Source organism: Suillus paluster (genome assembly GCF_016628075.1).
Source record: "Suillus paluster strain FC165 chromosome Unknown EDB91scaffold_9, whole genome shotgun sequence".
NCBI classification, from domain to species: Eukaryota; Fungi; Basidiomycota; class Agaricomycetes; order Boletales; family Suillaceae; genus Suillus; species Suillus paluster.
The window spans coordinates 569,402-588,319 of record NW_024537569.1 but is presented as its reverse complement, the minus strand read 5'-3'; the positions used below and the strand labels follow the sequence as shown (position 1 = coordinate 588,319).

Genomic DNA, 18,918 nt, shown 5'->3' with positions numbered 1-18,918 from the left:
ATAAGTTTATATTACAGCATGGAGACATTCACATTGCTGATCATTTCTCCTCCCTACACCCTACCATGTCCACCACAGTTGTAATGGACCCCATATTGGTGTCACAGGCAGCCTCCAAGCTTACCGGCAAAGACAAGACCTTATTGAATAAAACTACTGGCATCCCTTACCCAAATCCCCACCTCCTAGACCCAGCTGTCTGTCGCCAAACTCTCTCCAACAATCAATGGGCCAAGTGGTTCTGCCGAGACGCTGCACATGATGCAAAACGTTTGAAAGACAAAACTCCCACCTACCGTATGAAGGGTGTCTGGCTCCAAGACTTCATAGAGGGCCCCAAGAATATGGCCCGGGCCAAGGACGCGGCTCAACATACTATGCGAGAGATGTCTACCTGGGAAAGTAATGGAGCTTTGGGAATGTTCCTTGATGAACATGATCAGCCCTTGGTGGCTTATTTTACTCGAAGGCAGTGCTGGGCCTGCTCCAAAATTGGTGAGTCGACTGTCAGGCAAGAAATATTGGTATGACTTATAGATTTAATCACCAATCTTACAGGGCCCCTTTGCTTACAATTACTACTGTTCCTGGGCCCAACACTCCCTCGTCTATGGGGAGATCCTCTGACAATTTATATTGGGCAGCCGAAGAGGGCGAAAAGGCATACTTTGATGGTATCCAGGTGAGTTTTCAGTAATTCTGTTAGATAACAGGCAACTTACTGCAGAGGATAGGATAGTGTGCTTGCCAAGGCCATGGTGGCTGTACAAACCCTCCTCCACCACATAGACATCCATAAAAGCCCCTGGGATGGACACCATGGCCAGAAATACCATCTCCTGCAATACGTTAAGGTTGATGGCACTCAGGACTTGGAAGACCCACATGAAGATGGCATACGTAGGAGCTTTATCCATGCAGGTACTGAATACATCTACGAAGACCATACTGTTGCATCTGAGCGTACTGGTGCCAGACACCTAGTACACACATGGCCAGATCAGGCCCATGATCCTATCATTGTGAGTGTAATCTATCCTGCCTCTATGTTACTTATGCATTTTCTAGCACGGCCTTCATCCCTTGGCTGACATGGTCTCTAACGCTCATGGAGCCCTACATGTCCATGCATATTTTGAGGACACCCAAGAGTTGGCCATTCTGTTGGGAGAAATGTTCCATGTATCATTTCCAGCATTCTATGCCAAGTATGAAGCTGCCTTTCTCACTGGCCATTGGATGGTAACTGATCCAGGTTTTGACGTCACCATACATTGGTCACCAGGACATGAAGGAATTCACGGCAACAAACATGCTGACAAGGAAGCCAAATTAGCAGCCACAGGCAAACGGAACAACAGCAAGAAAAGTCAACTACCCCATTATCTACGCCAAGGAATCCTCCCTCTCAGCATATCCGCCATCAAACAAGCTCACTCTCAGCTAACGCACGCCCGCTGGACGCGACTATGGACCAAATCACCCCGTCATGCTTACATGCAATGCCTCGACCCGCAGGTCATTCGAAGATCATTCATCAAACTCAACGCTCTGCTCCCCAAACACCTCACCGGCCTCCTTATGAACCTCCGATCAAAACACATCCCCCTCAACAAACACCTGCACCGCATCCACAAAGCCGCTAGCCCTATGTGCCCTCACTGCCTGGAAACAGAGGAACATGGTACATCACTTCCTATTAGAATGCACAGCAATATCGCAGAGAGTGCCCATATCCTGCAATGCAATCTAGGGAGGGACACGTCCTTCCATCCCCCATCTCCTGACCGACTCGGAAGCTGTAGAACACATGGTTCGTTTCGTCAACTCTACGAAACACCTGAAAGTTATCTTCGGTGAGGTACCCACATCTGGGAAACACAAGAATTGACGCACTGCACACATAGATCGAAACACCATCAACAAGACCCTGTCCTACACTACACCCTGTACCACTAATCCAATCATAATCACCCCATCACCACCTCCACTCCCACCTCGCTTACACTGGAAACACTTAGATCGACGAGGCATCAGTCATATTCAGGGCATAAACCAGGTTCTCATCAAATCCACTAACCCACTTTTACCCCATCTGCCCCCTCACAGCTTCCTGTATCATTCTGTGTTTGCAGACGAGAAACGCATTCAGTTACTCACCAGCTACCATACATATTATCGCATAGTTATAAGTCATCTCATCTTCAAAGTAGTGCGCATCTAAAACGGCTGGCAGGAACGGCGGACCGATGGGGCACATCTCACATTGCGGCATTCGCAACTACAGAGGTGCGACGGGACATGGATGTCCCTAGACTAGCACATATTGTCCTACATAGAGTCATCTCTCAATGGACATAAATGGAATCAAAAAAAAAAAAAAAACTGATCCAGGGCCCCTCCTTGGAAGAGTCCTGGTGTGGAAACTACAAGTCATGCCCCATCAGGACAGCTTAGATGCGGGTCCATCTATCATCTTCAACATGGGTAAATTTACAGGCGGAGAATGTTACATCACCGATCTCAAGCTCAAACTCAAGTAAGCCTTTCACTTTGCACAGCTTATTGGGCTCATTCTTTCTAGATACCATCCTGGGGATGTCATAATCTTCATGGGTGGAGCCCTCTACCATGGGATAGGACCATGGAAGCCACTCCCTGGTATTACTGAAGACGGCATTACACCAGGACAAGTATCTAATATTTGGTTCTTCCCTCACTCCTCATTCCAAGTCTTGGAAAACAAAGAGCCTGGTTGGGTGCTCAAGTTCGCCAGAGGTTTGAGAGGAACTGACACAGAGTCGGATTCTAGTGACTGGGACTCAGACTCAGACTAGAATCTCAAAGGTATCGTTGTTCTCCCTTTGTATACATTTCATTCACATCTCCCTGTCTCGGCATACATACTATCTGAAAGGGCTGGCACCTATTGTTACTATTACACTGTTGTATCAAGTACAATACAACATTCACATCCCATGGTTCTCAATAGCGTTGCAGACCTCCAAAAGAATTCTGCTCTGCTTATCAACAGCCTCTCGAATCACATTCACAGCTTCAATCATGACTGCTATATCGCCTGCAACCTTAGCCAATGCCAGTGATTCCCGACAGTCAAACTTGGATTCTTGTCCTAGCTTCCTGCGCTTCCACAGTACTTCCATAGCTGGCATTGATGCTGCCTGTACATTGGTCAGGTCCTTGCTAAAGTTGCTCAGTGTCTACATGAAGCGTGAGCATGAAATTCAAAAGACTGACATTGACAAAACTAACTGAAACTGGGCTCACGCACATCATTTGAGTCAGATCTCTTTCGCTTTGGATGAGATGGTAACTTATCAGCATTTTCAGAGCCTTTTCTCTGGCCCTGACTGGCTTCCAATTCATACAGTTTGGACCATCAGAATAACTAGGCATAATCAGCAGCAGATGACTTACCTGCTCCAGTAGTTTGTCTGAAGTCTCTAGGTCTGGCTGTGAAGGTTGGGAGCATTTGAACCCTTCACTTCTGCTGTACTTATAATGTCCACAGGAATATGAGGGGGCACCTTGCCCATGTGATTGATATCCAATGCACTCGGCTTTGTGGCTTTCTGGAGTGGCGCTCCTCGAGCCATCGTCCTCCAAGTCTTGGCTTGTGCTGACACTGCTGAGAGCCTCAAACTTGAACTGAGCAGAGGGATGGTTGAATGACATGTTTCTTGGGTCCTCCAAAGTTCAACTGTACTAGCAGCGGTGGATTATGGGTATTTATCTTCTTGATGTTGAATTGTATAATGTTGAACCCTGGGCAGATCTCATAAATCTGAAGTCTCCTGATCAACCAAGCTCTGCGGGCATTGTCCATATGGGCCTGTTGACTAAACTTCAGGACCAGACTTATAACTAGTGACTGGTTACTCCACACTTTTGTATGTCAAGATAATGATCCAAATTATTTTATTACTCTAGTTCTAACCTAGCTTCAGGAACACTGTTGGGGGTACTGGCCTGGGCCAAGTTTCCCCCAAAGTATTACTATTTACAGGCACTTTGAGTCAGGCTATACTCCCATAGTAGTTGGATGTATGTCTTGGATGCTCTATAATCCAAGCTATCCCTTTCCTGAGCTATATGACGCCATTGAAGGAACGGCAATCTTGCCTTGCACAATGAGTGAGCCACACATTTGAGTTTGAGTTTCTTCCCCTTCCATTCATACCGCTGTGGGTACAACAAGTGCAGCGGAGTGAAATCTATCTACTACACAGTTGGGTCTTTGCTGCCTGCTGCCTCGCTTGGGAACAAGTGCGTTCGACCCTTAAGGGGATTGCTACTGGGGAATACTAGTCTCTGTCTAAAGCGACCCTATAGGATGAAAGATCCGCAAAAGCGGATGAAATGGATAGGATGCGAAACGTATGGATTCGTCGGATGGAGCGGATGGCACGTGCAGATTGGACCGGATGCGAATCAAGGTCAAAGGAAGTTCATTAAAGGTTGGATGAATAGTGGGTATAAGTCAAAGTGACCTTCTGGTAAGGTGTAGGAAAAGTGGGAGGAAGTTACATGAAGTAAGTATTTTTCGAAACCCTCCATGCTTATAGGGTACAGTATTTTCAAGGAACATAGATATATAGGTAGCGAGTCTAGACCGTGCCATAAGCTATCCGAAAAATACTGGAGTGTGAGAGGATATGTCTGTGTTCAGTCAGTAACAAGAAAATGTGTGTGAGTACGTACCAATGAGGTAGAATGGACGTGGACAGGACAGATGCGGTGGATGCGCGAGCTATAGGGGGAGATCCGAAGGTATCCGCATGTCATCCGAAAAGCGGATGTGTATTGGATGGAATGGATAGGTGTTGGATGGATGTTGGATGGACGCCTGATGCATCGGAAAAGTGGTGGATACGAGCCTAGCATAGGGATACTCCCTACACCACATCACAAAGTTTCTGGCCTGCCAGCCAAATCACCAGCAATGCCATTGGAGTCAGACAGTGATTCCACATCCCAGTCAGCCTCTAGTATATCAGATGGAACCGCCTTATCATCTCCAATTCCAAACCCTAAGGCTACGTTCAAAAAGGGCACCAAGAAGCACATCAAGTAAGCATACTGTGATGCTTAGGCTTTACAATAACATGAGGAAACTGACCTGATCCATTGAACTGATAGGGTGGTGGTAAATAATAAAAGGCATGCCAACTTGATACTCAATAGTGCAATGCCGCATTATAGCTCACCTTATACAATAGAAAAGGCAATATTGCTCCATGGGAACAGTGCTTGCATTTTGCACGTTGGATTCCTCGGGCTGTTGACATGTTCTGCATCCTGAATGATATGTTCCACATTGCCATGTTGATGGAAGAGGACCAGGCTGCCCAGGTGTCAGATAAACCAGATGATGAATTGGTCAAGGCACAGAGGAAGGAAGTCTTGTCTCTGATGTAAGTGCTTCATTTTGTTTTGTTGTCTTCAGCTGCTAGATAACATTTCCTTTACAGAAGTAAAGATTCCCAAGAACAGCATATGAGGAACTTTACAAAGATCTTAGCAGGAGCACCATATCTGCGCAAACTTGCATACAGAAGCATCAAACAACAGTCCAAGCTACTGGATGTCCTGACCAAGGTTAGCCTTTACATAAATGCACTTCACCTTATGTTTGAGCTCCAAGAACTTAAAGATGCAGGGCATTATGAGTCAGGTACGGTCAGATGATACCAGTCACCTGAAAACTTGCATTGGACAGTATGCCACCCCAAGGCCTACAGATGAGGGGCTGAGCCCTACAATTTTTACTGACAACAAATTTTGTGCTAAACTTGGTGTTAATCACCCCCAACTTGCAGTGCTGCTGTGTCCTATCAAGCATGTCAAAGCATTTCATGAAGATCCAAAAAAGTACGTACACATTCTTCAAAATACCCAACCATCTCATCAGTGACTTTTAGAGTACAAGCCCAACTACAGAACGCAGTGATCAAGATGCAGATGGCCGCATGGCCTACATTTGCATATGCAGGTGATCCACCCAGCACAGATTTGACCCAGACAGTGTTCAAGAAGGATTTTTACAAGGTTATTATTTGAAGCGCGTGAGTATCTCCTCTTCTCTTGTCAGTAAAGTCTCATGTATCTATGTTTTCTGTCACATATTCACTTCCCCATCATCTGCACTCCTCCCTGATGGAGATGCAAACATGATCCACTCAGGTAATGCCAAATTACATGGCATGGAGAAGGTCATGACTGAGCATATTGCATATGCATCCATCCAGGTGTGTGCTGCAATAGAATTTATTTATACCACTATCTAAGAGATGTTGTAGAGTCGCTTCAGTATTGCCATGCATGATAAATGGGTAGAGACTGACGGCATGTATTACTATCCTGAGGCATATACCCGACTCATCAAAGCAATGCGAGATGCACCAGATCAAATGTGGGCAGCATCGCTGCTTGAATGGTGGAACAAGTTGAGTATCCTTGCTCTGTCTTACATTGATCTGGTGTGCTGATTCTATCAAGGGTGGTTTTTGGTCACAAGAGGGGCCTTGTCGCTGTTGATTTGAGTGATGATGATGTTGACAACAACAACGACCTTGCCTTGATGAGGAAACAACACAACATGCGTATGGCAACTGCACATTGTAAGGTGTGTTGAATACATTGCTGTTATGACCCACGTCCCTTAACCTAACTAGTAGGTGTCTGGAGTTGGAATCACACCACAGGACTCAGTCTGAAGAAGATAAAGCGAGATGGATTGAGAGGGAACGTCTAGGCCCTACAATGATGTAGAAACGAGGAGGTTAAGTCTAAGGAGTACTACTGACTACTACCTAGATTATATACTACTTATTGGGACGGAGCTATCTGAGTATGAAAGGTATGTGATATAACTATATACGGTCATAACATTGCACCTAGGGTATAGGGCGTCTTATCAACCAATCAACTACAAGAAGAGAAGGGTAAAGGGTTCATAGGGCCAAGGGTATCGGTGATTAAGCAGGGTTCTCAGGGACTGCTTCTATTCAGGGTGAACGGAGATTAAGAAGGGTGTGAGAGAGTTCTGTGACAAGAAGTCTTGAGCGGTAATTAAGGATCTCGATTAGAGATGGAATCTGAGGATCTAGATCTAAGGATCTAGATAGGATCTGGATCTGGAGATGTATCGGGTATGATCGGATCTAAGGGTTCTCCAGGGTCTTTGGTAATGAACATGCTTCTCTATGAGCGATGCTTCTGTGATAAGGTTTCAGGGTTAGCTGTGACTGTGCAACAGGTTCTTATGTAAGGGGTTTGGTGAATGACAGAGGTAACTCTTAACATGTCATGAAAAGTGAAGGTGTGCGATATGAAGGGATGATGACTTCTTCGAGAGATAACTCGTAAGGGACTCTCGGTTATGGTTTGATCATAGAGGCACGTAGATGCTTATGATGTAACCCATTGCCTAATCGTAGGACTTCTAAGGATGTGATGAGTTCGTATGTCTAGGGTTACAGATAAGGATGGATGACGTCGATATAGTATAGATGTGATGTAAGATAGTGATCGTTAATCGGTTATCCATCTTATCTTATCAGGGATCTATCTAATCTAATCTTATCGGATAAGGTGACTTAGGGTTCGATAATCGAAATTTAGATGCAGTTGGTAACATTCATGACAATTACTCTACAACATTCTTAACTAACTAGCTTCAATGCCCAGACAATATCGGCTGAGGCTGCAGCTGCTGCTGAGGCCCTAACTGACCCCACTACACAACAACCCCAGGCTGCCAGCACACCAGTCTCACCTGCTGGGTCTCTGCCATCACCTGTTCCTAGTATAACACCTGTTACAGGGACGTTACATAAGCCCCTCGGACTAGCTTATTCTCTTTTGCCTATCTTTCATTACCACTATCCGTTGCTAAAGCGACTTCCATCTTACCGTTTGCTTGGCTTATCCATACTGGCTGATCATTCTCGCACTGCCTATCTGGCTTATCCGTTATCTCTGACTCATACCCTATGCCCTTACCGCATTGTCAGTATTACCCTTGACCCTTACCGTTCAACCGGTATCTTCTGCTTTTCGTATATAAAGGACTCCGTACACTGTAGTAGTCCTTAACTTGAATCTACTCAGTATCACGCCTAAAGCCTCAGGACAGAGGGATAGCACGAAAGCTAGATAGCAAGCCTCATCGCTTCTATCACTATTACACTATCTTCTACTAGACTTTCCGTCTAGTAGTCTTCTCTCGAAACTCGTCGCAACACTAGATCAGTACTCCTTGCGGGTATCTAGTGCGGAACCAACTGAGTTCGTAACATAAGATTCAAGTTTCTACCCCGAACGCCTCTCCATCGCGGGAGCGTACTATTGACCAGAAAAGATAGCGTCGAGAAGACCTCGTCACACTTGGGAAAGAGCACCCACACCATCAGACCCATCATCCGCATCAGAAGACGTCGAATCAGAATATGAAGACTTTCGTCTGCTTCCTTCTCCACAAAGAACGAACCCCCCACCCAGACCACCCATTCCCCCGCTCGTCCACCCAGCAATGTCTGGATCAGGAACCACTGCCAAACCGGCAGAAATACGGATCGGCACACCCACCAAATTCTCAGGAAATAGAAAAGATGCCGGACGATGGATGAGATCCATCACCGCCTACATTGATGTCAATGAGAAAATCTACGACAACAATAAGAAAAAAATCGTCCTCTACCTGTCATATATGACAAAAGGGGCAGCTGCCACCTGGGCAGACGACTTCATGGAACACGCCCAAGACACAACCAATACGGCAAAATACGGCAAGCTCGAGGACTTCCTTAAAGACTTCAAAAAGGCATTCGAGGAAGTAGACTCCGTAGGAACAGCCCTTACGGAGTTAAGAAACCTCCGACAAACCCACTCTCTAGGAGAATACCTCGCCTCATTCAGGCAACTCACTACGAGAGGAGGTATCACCGATAACGGAGCACTCCGCGAATTCTTTTTAGATGGGCTAGAAAAGAAACTCCGCTGGAGACTCCTGATCAACAATAACGACATTGAAACATTCGAAAAGCTCTCAAAGAAAGCGGTTGACCTAGACAACAACCACCAACAACTGTTGGCTATCACCACAAGGGAAGGACGAAACAACGGAGGATTCCAAAAGAGAAATGGGAATCCCCGATACACCCCTCCCAAAAGATAAGCCAGAGACCCAAATGCAATGGACGTTGATCGTATGGATGAAGAAGAGAGGCAGAAATGCTTCAGGGAAGGACTTTGCTTCACTTGCAAGAAAGCAGGACATAGGGCCAATGACCCTAGATTCCATCCAAAATGAGGAGCGTTGAAAAGCAGGCAGACTATGCCTGAGAAGGAGGAAAAGGGACAGTCTGGGATTACCCAGCTCGATGATGAAGATGACGACGAAGAAATGCCCGTAGCCAAGATACGAGCCCAGAAGATCGCAGTGGCTAAAGGAATGGATTTTTGAACTGAAGGGCTGCCACAATGTCAGCACCTTCCACTTGTGTACTGTATACTAAAGCCGTTGGAAAATCCAATGAATTCCGTGTTCCCATCATGCTTTTCTCTACCAAGTACGCAAAAACCATTGCCACCACCGCCATAATCGACTCCAGAGCAGGAGGATCGTTCATCGATCACCTCTTCATCCGAAAAAATAAAATCAGCACCTACCCTCTCACCGACCCCTTCCACATACGAACAGTTGATGGAAGCAACTCTACTGCGGGGAGGGTAACACATTACTGCACCCTTGCAGTCAGAATCGACCAGTGATGCATGCTTGGGAAGTTCAACATCACAAAACTATCCAGGAATGACGACATCCTTCTCGGTAAGCCATGGCTTTCTGCCATGCAACCAGAGATCGATTGGAAGAACGATACCATCTCTTTAACACAGACAAAACGATCGACAGAAATCGAACAAATGATCAATGACGAACGACAGGCAAACAGGGCAGAACCTTACAGATTTTCCCCGATTCGAAAAGCAACCGTAACTGACGAACCCCCTGAAGATTTCTCTCCCCTAAAGAAATTACCCAAAGGTTCAAAATACGCTTTAGAAGAAATTGCAGAAAAACGGCGACGAAAGAAAAAGACAACCACAGAAAAGAACAAACCGGCAGACCCTATATTCGACAATTTTGAGGATACCTGGCTTGGACGAATTGATCTTGCTGAACCAGTCACCGATGTTTCCACCTACCAGCTGGAAGATGATGAAGTTCTAGTTGAATATTCATTCGATGGTACAACCATCCGAATGATAGAAAACCTAGACACTGATTCCCCGCTGGTATGGGATGGAACATCCGAACAAGAAATCAGAAAACTCAGCAGACCAGTACCATTACGAAACACCTGGGTCCTCGCCCAATCCCTACATGAACAGCTCGAGGAAACTCAGAAAACCAGTAACAAAGCACAAGAATTCGCTATGAAGGACGTCCAGGAAAAAGTCAAGAAAACTTTCGAAGAACTCGTCCCCGAGTACCTCCACGAATTTCGGGATATCTTCGCCAAAGACGGATTAAACCAACTTCCCCCAAGTCGACACCTCATAGATCATCGAATCGAAACCAAACCCGGATTCATACCGAAATCCACCCGAATGTACCCCCTCTCCCCGAAAGAAACCGAAGCCGTAAAAACCTTTCTCGATGAACATCTCGCAAAAGACTTCATCCAACCGTCAACATTGCCACAATCAAGTGGATTCTTCTTTGTAGGAAAGAAAGGGGGTACCCTCCGCCCCTGCCAAGATTACCACTATCTCAATGACTGGACGATCAAGAATGCTTATCCGCTTCCACTGATTCCCCCGTTGATCGCAAAGCTTAAAGACACCAAATACTTCACCAAAATGGACATTCGGTCTGGATACAACAACATCCTGATTCACCCTGACGATCGATGGAAGGCCGCCTTCTCCATGTCATTCAGTCTATTCAAGCCAAAAGTCATGTTCTTTGGCTTATGCAACTCGCCTGCAACATTTCAAGCCTATATGAATGAAACGTTCAAACAGGAAATCGACGCTGGATGGTTGATTGTCTATATGGATGACATCCTCATCTTCTCAGACACACTGGAAGAAAACCAAAACCGAACGAAAATCATCCTGCAAAAACTACACACCGAAACATTATTCCTCAAACCAGAGAAATGTACATTTGACGCCCAAGAAGTAGAATACCTCGGAATGATCATCCGCCCAGGCAAAGTCGCCATGGATACTGCCAAATTGGAAGGAATCAGCCAATGGCAGACGCCAACCACCGTCAAAGACATACAATCATTCCTTGGATTTTGCAACTTCTACTGACACTTCATCACCCATTACTTGGATATCGCACAACCAATGATCGATCTAACAAAGAAAGATCAACCCTTTCACTGGACGGATCAGTGCCAAAATGCCTTTGACAAACTTAAACACAGTTTCCTCACAGAACCTGTGCTTCGCAATCCTGACGCAACTAGACAATTTGCCCTTGCTACTGATGCATCACTCTTCGCCACCGGTGCTGTATTGTTACAAACCGATGAAAATGGCGCCTACCACCCTTGCGGGTATTTATCCCAATCATTCAATGCCGCCGAACGAAATTACCAGATTTACGACCGAGAGCTCTTAGCCGTAATACGCGCGCTCAAAATTTGGAGGCATTTCTTGGAAGGAAACCCCCACCTGGTTATTGTCTTCACCGACCATAAGAACCTCCTCTACTTCCGCTCGGCACAGCAATTAACATGTCGCCAAGCCCGATGGCAACTCACTCTTAGTGAATTTGACCTCGCATTCTACCACGTCCCTGGCGCAAAGCTTGCCGCCCCGGATGCTCTTTCATGACGACCAGACCATGTTGTCGGCGATCCCAATAACACCGATGTTACCTTACTCCCCGACTCTCTCTTCGTCCGCCTGGTCGATGGTGTACTTGCACACCAGTTTAAAACCCTGACCGAGTCAGCGCCCGACTCTACTATCCAAACTGCCCTCCAAGCTTTGAGCGGTATCTGTGCCCTGCCCATCAAATCTGCCCTTTCTGATTGGGCATTCACCGATGGAGTGTTATTTTATAAAGACCGGGCCTACGTCCCGGTCGATCTTCACTGGAAGGTCCTCACCCTCCACCATGATCACCTTACTGCGGGCCATCCCGGCTGCACTATCACTGAATGGAATGTGAAGAAATCCTACTGGTGGCCCGGTATGGGCACCTACATCCGAAACTATGTCGCTGGATGCGCCGTCTGCCAACAAATGAAATCCGATACTCACCCCGTCACACCACCCCTGATGCCTATCCCCTTGCTTGCCACCCGCCCTTTCGAGCAAGTCTCCATTGACCTTATCACTGACCTTCCCCCATCCCACGGCTTTGATTCTGTTATGGTCGTGGTCGACCATGGCCTAATGAAGGGGGCAATTCTATGTCCATGCAAGAAATCCATCACCGCAGAAGGCGTTGCCAACCTCTTCTTTAAAAAGGTGTTCACACGCTTCGGCCTCTATGACAAAATCATCTCCGATAGGGGACCACAATTTGCCTCCAAATTTGCCAAAGAATTAGGATGGATTCTAGATTACCAAGTAGCCCTCTCCACAGCCTACCATCCACAGACGGACGGACAAACAGAACGACTCAACCAAGAACTGGAAACTTACCTCAGAATCTATTGCCGCACCACCCCAGCCGAATGGTTGCAACATCTGCCAATGGCCGAATTCGTCCACAACTCAAGGAAACATTCTGCCAGAAATACATCACCCTTCGCCCTGATGATGGGGTATGAACCGAAAAGCTTACCCCAAGCATTCCCCAAAGCTTCGGTACCAGCAGTAGAAGAACGACTGAAATATCTCGGAAAGATCCGAGAAGAAGCACTGGCATGCCACGCCCTTGCTCAACAGTGAATGGGAGAAAGGACGCAGGGAAGAAAGTATACCCCATGGAAGAAAGGGGACAAGGTCTGGCTATCCGTGGCTCATTTATTAACAAAACTCCCATCAAAGAAACTTGCACCGAAAAGATACGGACCATTCACCGTCGAAGAAGTTTTATCACCAATCACATTCAAGATCAAGCTCCCAGAAACCTGGAGAGTTCACTCCACATTCCACACTTCCGAACTATCCTCCTATCACGAAACCAAAGTTCACAGCCCGAACTACGAAGAACCACTACCTGATGTAATCAACGGCGAAGAAGAATACGAGATAGAAGCAATACTTGCCCATAAAGGAATGGGTAATCACCGCCGATACCTTGTATCGTGGAAAGGATATCCCGAATTGGATAACTCCTGGCAAACCGAGTCAGATTTGACTAATTCATCTGACATCCTGACAATGTATAAAAGAAAACTCGCTAACAAAGGAGCGAAGAAAACAACTCTGTAAACCAACATCATGTACAACTCATCAAATGACTCCAACTTCTTCGCCTCCCACCCCCATCTGACACCTGTAAATGAAGACAAAGCCCTCTGGGAGGCACTCATCCTAGACAGCCACTATGCTATAGAAATCGATAACCTCATCACCACCCATAATGACCCCATCCTCTTTGAACTCATTGCAGCATTCAGAACCGCAGATACCCTCACTGCCTGCATCGTCGACATGCAGGAATGTAAATACGGAACATTTGGGACGGTATCCCTATGCTACGCACAAAGCAAAATTAAAAAGGTCGTCATGACACTCCTAGCCATGAAGAAGTTCGGCAAGCTTGTTGACCAGATCAACAATGGCGAGTTTGTAGCGCAACCTACCCCATCCCCCATCCAACCGAGCACCCTCGATGAAGAAAACATCGAACTAGTACCATTCATCCCTGCTGAACCCCGCGCTGAAACCCCAGAACCCCCTGCCGAAGAAGAAGACTTACCGCATCTTATCGCTGAAGAAAGTGAATTTGAAGGAGACTTTTTAGAAGCAGACGGAACTGCCACACCATCCATCATGCATTACTCCCCACCCCCTACTCTGAAAACTCCTGAACAAAAACCATTACACGTCCCCGAACCAACTGGCCGTGCCACTTCCCCTAGCAAACAAAATCGCCATAACCACGGAACCACCATGCTCCTTTCGCTCGGTTTACCATTGTCAGTCAAATACCCCCCCATCTTTCATGGCATAGCGCCCAACATCGAAACAGGAGAACCAGAACGGGTCATGACTACTACCACAGATCACATCCATCATGCCAAATTCGAAGCCACTGAAACAGAGCAGACCCACCCCGCCAACTTCATCTGCTGCTGCTGCAAACGATATGGCCATAAGCATCATCATTGCCATCAGTACTTCTGTCGTATTTGCAGGGTCTTTGCCCCTGGACATTTTACTTCATACTGCCCACGTCTTAACGGACGCACTATTCTTCGCCGCAGTCGTTCCAACCCTAACTTCCACGCACAACTCACACGTCTTGAATGCTTTTATGACACCCACCAGGGTATTATCCCTGACCGCGACGACGAAGACGACCGCAGGCTTGAAGTTAACGAGATCGAAGGTTTAGACGTCGACAATGTTTTCTTGGACGATGCCCGCCTTGACGCATGAAGCCAGGTGACTTCATCCGTAGAATGGGAGGTGATGTTACAGGGACGTTACGTAAGCCCCTCGGACTAGCTTATTCTCTTTTGCCTATCTTTCATTACCACTATCCGTTGCTAAAGCGACTTCCATCTTACCGTTTGCTTGGCTTATCCATACTGGCTGATCATTCTCGCACTGCCTATCTGGCTTATCCGTTATCTCTGACTCATACCCTATGCCCTTACCGCATTGTCAGTATTACCCTTGACCCTTACCGTTCAACCGGTATCTTCTGCTTTTTGTATATAAAGGACTCCGTACACTGTAGTAGTCCTTAACTTGAATCTACTCAGTATCACGCCTAAAGCCTCAGGACAGAGGGATAGCACGAAAGCTAGATAGCAAGCCTCATCGCTTCTATCACTATTACACTATCTTCTACTAGACTTTCCGTCTAGTAGTCTTCTCTCGAAACTCGTCGCAACACTAGATCAGTACTCCTTGCGGGTATCTAGTGCGGAACCAACTGAGTTCGTAACAACACCCAACTTCCCATCTACAGCCTCAGAAATGGGGTTCAGCAAGCGAAGGCTGGACAGAATTGAAGATGACAGTCCTCTCACTGAAGATGAGACAGAGGTGCCTGCTCTGAGTCCACCCAAATGTGCCAGGAATGTTGGTAAGACTACTGCTGCCTCCAAGAAGACTCGCAGCTTGAAGGGCAGAAAGTAATTCTCATTCATGGGTGCGTTCTCTGAGTCTGATTAAACAACATTTCTGCTTTAGACTGATGCACTCCTTAGTAGGGTTCATGTGCACCATTTTTTCCTAGGCAGTGCTGTATGGTATATGCCTTTGATCTCCTCATTTGAAGTTTTTGTATCATTCATACGTTCAGCCCACATCTTGATTCTTTATTTCATACTTTCGGCTGCCATGTATCCACACTCAGAAACTGTACTATCAGAATGATATGTGTTTATATTTTATGATTGGTCTGATCATGCATCAGCAGGATATCAGAGCATAACCAGCATATGATCACACATTCAGCGGTCTGACTGTAGTAGTTGAGCACTGAGCAGCAAACTACTTGTATGATGTCACAATATCTGAATGAAGGCAGTATGGCAGGAGTCCAGGACTTAGATGCAGCCAGCATATGACAGGATGTCTGGCAGATAACTGGTATTGAGCATTAAAACAAGTGATCTTTCGGAGATGTCAATATCTGGATGATTTTGAGCTGTTGGTACCTGACCAACCGGATGCACCTGTTCCTTGGTGCTGCAACTAGCACTTTCCATATCTAAGTAGATCTAGGTTTGGGACTTTTGGTGATGGAGTACTCTACTCTATATGGGAGGACAAACGCCAGCCCTACAACACCTCCTCCAGCCCCAGACTAGGATGATATGCAGTCGCATGCAGCGCATCTCACTCGCCGCGCATGTGGATGTTGAGTCTTGTTACAAGGAGGAGCTCGAGTCCATATTCTGCTGGGAGATCTTCGACCCCTCCGACCGCCCGCAGCTCGAGTCTTACCCCGCTTCATGTTGAAGACGAGGGGTATAGCTCCAAAAGTCTTTGACTGATGTGCTGAGTGGGTGGGTCGTGGGTACCAACAAACGCGTCCCCTCAGTCGCATCAGAGATGCTGGGTTCTCATACGTTGGTAGGAATCGAACAAAGCTTAGGAGATATGGACATTCGTTTGTATGGCGAGAAGTGTCATGCATGGTGTGTGGTGTCGTTTGAACACCTTGACTAATACTTCTTTGGTTTAGCAGATGTCACAAAGGCACTTGAACGTTACCGATTTTCTGAGTGTATCATTGCTCTTGGACCGCAGCTATAGGAGCAGCCTAGGGACGACCTTTGTATACATTCTGGTAGTCTTCATACATATGACGCTCCAAACCCCACTTTAATAAACTGCACGATACACAACATTGAGTGCGCAATACACAACATCGATTGCACAATACACAACGACCAAGTGTGCAATACAACAGCGGAAAGAAATGTAGCTATTTCTAGTAAACTGCACAGCCAAAATCTTCGAATTTGGGCTCGACAATCAGGTATTTTGCAAGATTGTCAGCTGTGCAAGTGATAAGTTTTCGCTTGTGATCGAAGGCACTTTGACCTTTCACAATGAATAATACAGCTTTCCAGCAATCCAGGTTTATCTCGCCAATGTCAAGTTTCTCAAACCGTTCGACGGCATCCTTGTAAGGTTGTGGATTTCGCCCATCCAGCAGAAACCAACCCATTCTATTCCACCACAACTGCTTCCAGTCCTCCTCGCATCTCTTTTGCTTCGTGCAAGTTCCTGTATGTACCATAGGTGGGGCTTCACATGCAATAATCCGACGGTGTACATCCAGACGTTCCTTGACCTTGAACATTGTGTTCCACACAACGGGCCCAACAGCGTGACATTCATCATCGGATATGTCATTGATGCAAGCTGAAACGAGGCGCTCGAAAGCATGCAGCAAGAAGTCTTTGATGTTGTACTTCAAAGCGAGTGAAATAAGTCGTGTCGATTCAAGTGAGTAGCAGTTGTGCTGGAGATTGCGAACAGCATAGTCACGAGCATCTTTGCAAAGATACATGTCGCTCAGCTCCAGTAGTTGAATGACAGTGTCGTTAGGTATCTTGAGGGCATCAGGCCTCCATCTGCATGGTATCAGATGTGAGCTCATTATGAAACAAACTCAGGCTCACTTATTGTAACAGATAGAAAGAAACAATTTGAAAGCATTTTCACTTACTTGCGACGGTACAAATATGGGTTTGTCGTCAGTGCTACCGTCGACCTCTTCAAATTGGGTGTCCTGGCTTGCAGCAAACATATCCCTAAACCCAAGTGATTTATCCCCGAGGATGCTTGCATGCACCTTGAAGAGCAAGTCTCCTGCCTATTAGTACATTCAGGTTAGTCCACCATAAGGCTATGATCCATCAAGTGATGCACAAACCCGGAAGATGTGGGTGCCATCTGAGAAGTAGAACATTTGATGGCGTTGAGCAGGCATTGAACTTGAATGGCCGGTCGGACAAGTCAATTTTTGAGTAGAATATTGCATGAACACGAAGAATGGCTTAGAGGAAGAGTGAGGTGTTAGTAATAAAACCGGTCACAGAAAGTAATGCATTGGACCCAAAACACATCACCAGTGAGAATTATGCCAGCAGAACTTTTGAACAATCTATAGCTTTCTAACAAACGTCAAATAATGGATGCCGGTCCTTCAGTGCCATTGTCACTCCCACTTCTCCCTGAAACAAAAAATTGGTCTGCAGAAATCCAAGCTGCCTATGAGAGTGTCCAACGCACTTATGATCATGCCATCCGAGTTCTTCGAGCAGATGGAGCTGACCCTACCCGTATTGCATTCCACGTGGATGCTATCTTGTCAAATGCACTTCCAATCCTCGAAGCACTTGTACCAGACATTGACTCAGATGACAATCTGGAGTCTCTCCCTGTCGAATGGCTAGCTAATGTAGCCACACTACTTGGTTGTGCAGTTTCAAATCTGGAACACCTAGGAAAAACTGTAAATGAACAGTGAGTCAAATTTTTGATAGATGTATAGATACTAAGACGGGATATTTACAGAGAAGAGCATAATGTTGATATACCGGAATTAACCAGAATCGAAATCACTGGGAAATGAGGACGGCCTAAAAAAATCATAGATCTTGAATTCTTGAGGGAGGCCACCTCTTCTCAACATCAAATCAGTCATGTCGAGCTCGCGAATATCCTTGATGTTCATCCGGAAACACTACGGCGCTACATGCGTCAACACAGCATTGAAAGGTGCTATTCCAACCTTCGCGACTGTGACCTTGATGCCCTGGTGAAGTTATTCAAGTGTTGTAGACCAGAGTCCAGTTTTCGGTACCTTGTTGGCTTTCTTCGCCAACAAGGTGTTCTTGTGCAGCATAGGCGAATATGGCAATCGCTACGACGAGTTGACAGAATTGGACACCACTTCCAACACCAACAAATTATTTGAAGACGGAAATATAGAGTAAAATGTTCCAATGCTCTCTGGCATTTGGACGGGCACCATAAACTGATCCAGTGGGGGGTTGTTGTTCATGGATTCATTGACGGCTACTGCAGAACAGTATGTAACTGTCATTCAGAAATTGTTGCCAACTAATGCCTGTCCAGGTAGTTGCACTGCGAGCAAGCACAAATAATCGTGCCGCAACAGTTCTCGATTTATTTCTTGAAGCTCAAGAGGAGTATGGTATGCCATCACGTATGCGAGGTGATCGTGGTGGTGAAAATATTGATGTTGCTACTTATATGGTC

At 46.2% G+C, this 18,918-nt stretch overlaps 5 protein-coding genes across 5 annotated transcripts; 3 read left to right on the top strand and 2 right to left on the bottom strand.

Annotated features, from left to right (window-relative positions):
- Positions 1 to 65: 65 nt before the first annotated feature.
- On the top strand, positions 66 to 1,959 carry EDB91DRAFT_1245125 (uncharacterized protein; the record flags this gene model as incomplete). Its single annotated transcript, XM_041322501.1, has 6 exons — positions 66 to 402; positions 444 to 495; positions 559 to 682; positions 735 to 1,022; positions 1,069 to 1,856; positions 1,908 to 1,959. 6 exons carry the CDS (start codon positions 66 to 68, stop codon positions 1,957 to 1,959), a joined length of 1,641 nt encoding a protein of 546 aa, XP_041180746.1.
- A 476-nt stretch (positions 1,960 to 2,435) lies between these two features.
- EDB91DRAFT_1245124 (uncharacterized protein) lies at positions 2,436 to 2,837 on the top strand (the record flags this gene model as incomplete). Its single annotated transcript, XM_041322500.1, has 2 exons — positions 2,436 to 2,539; positions 2,585 to 2,837. 2 exons carry the CDS (start codon positions 2,436 to 2,438, stop codon positions 2,835 to 2,837), a joined length of 357 nt encoding a protein of 118 aa, XP_041180745.1.
- Positions 2,838 to 2,969: 132 nt separating this feature from the next.
- On the bottom strand, positions 2,970 to 3,696 carry EDB91DRAFT_1079384 (uncharacterized protein; the record flags this gene model as incomplete). The annotated part of the gene is made up of 3 exons (XM_041315123.1): positions 2,970 to 3,221; positions 3,293 to 3,367; positions 3,439 to 3,696. The coding sequence occupies 3 exons, from the start codon at positions 3,694 to 3,696 to the stop codon at positions 2,970 to 2,972; spliced, it is 585 nt and encodes a 194-aa protein (XP_041180744.1).
- Positions 3,697 to 4,963: 1,267 nt separating this feature from the next.
- On the top strand, positions 4,964 to 6,081 carry EDB91DRAFT_1245122 (uncharacterized protein; the record flags this gene model as incomplete). The annotated part of the gene is made up of 6 exons (XM_041322499.1): positions 4,964 to 5,091; positions 5,241 to 5,435; positions 5,493 to 5,619; positions 5,675 to 5,695; positions 5,741 to 5,892; positions 5,943 to 6,081. 6 exons carry the CDS (start codon positions 4,964 to 4,966, stop codon positions 6,079 to 6,081), a joined length of 762 nt encoding a protein of 253 aa, XP_041180743.1.
- A 10,534-nt stretch (positions 6,082 to 16,615) lies between these two features.
- EDB91DRAFT_1047897 (uncharacterized protein) lies at positions 16,616 to 17,440 on the bottom strand (the record flags this gene model as incomplete). The annotated part of the gene is made up of 2 exons (XM_041313352.1): positions 16,616 to 17,258; positions 17,313 to 17,440. 2 exons carry the CDS (start codon positions 17,438 to 17,440, stop codon positions 16,616 to 16,618), a joined length of 771 nt encoding a protein of 256 aa, XP_041180742.1.
- Positions 17,441 to 18,918: the final 1,478 nt, after the last annotated feature.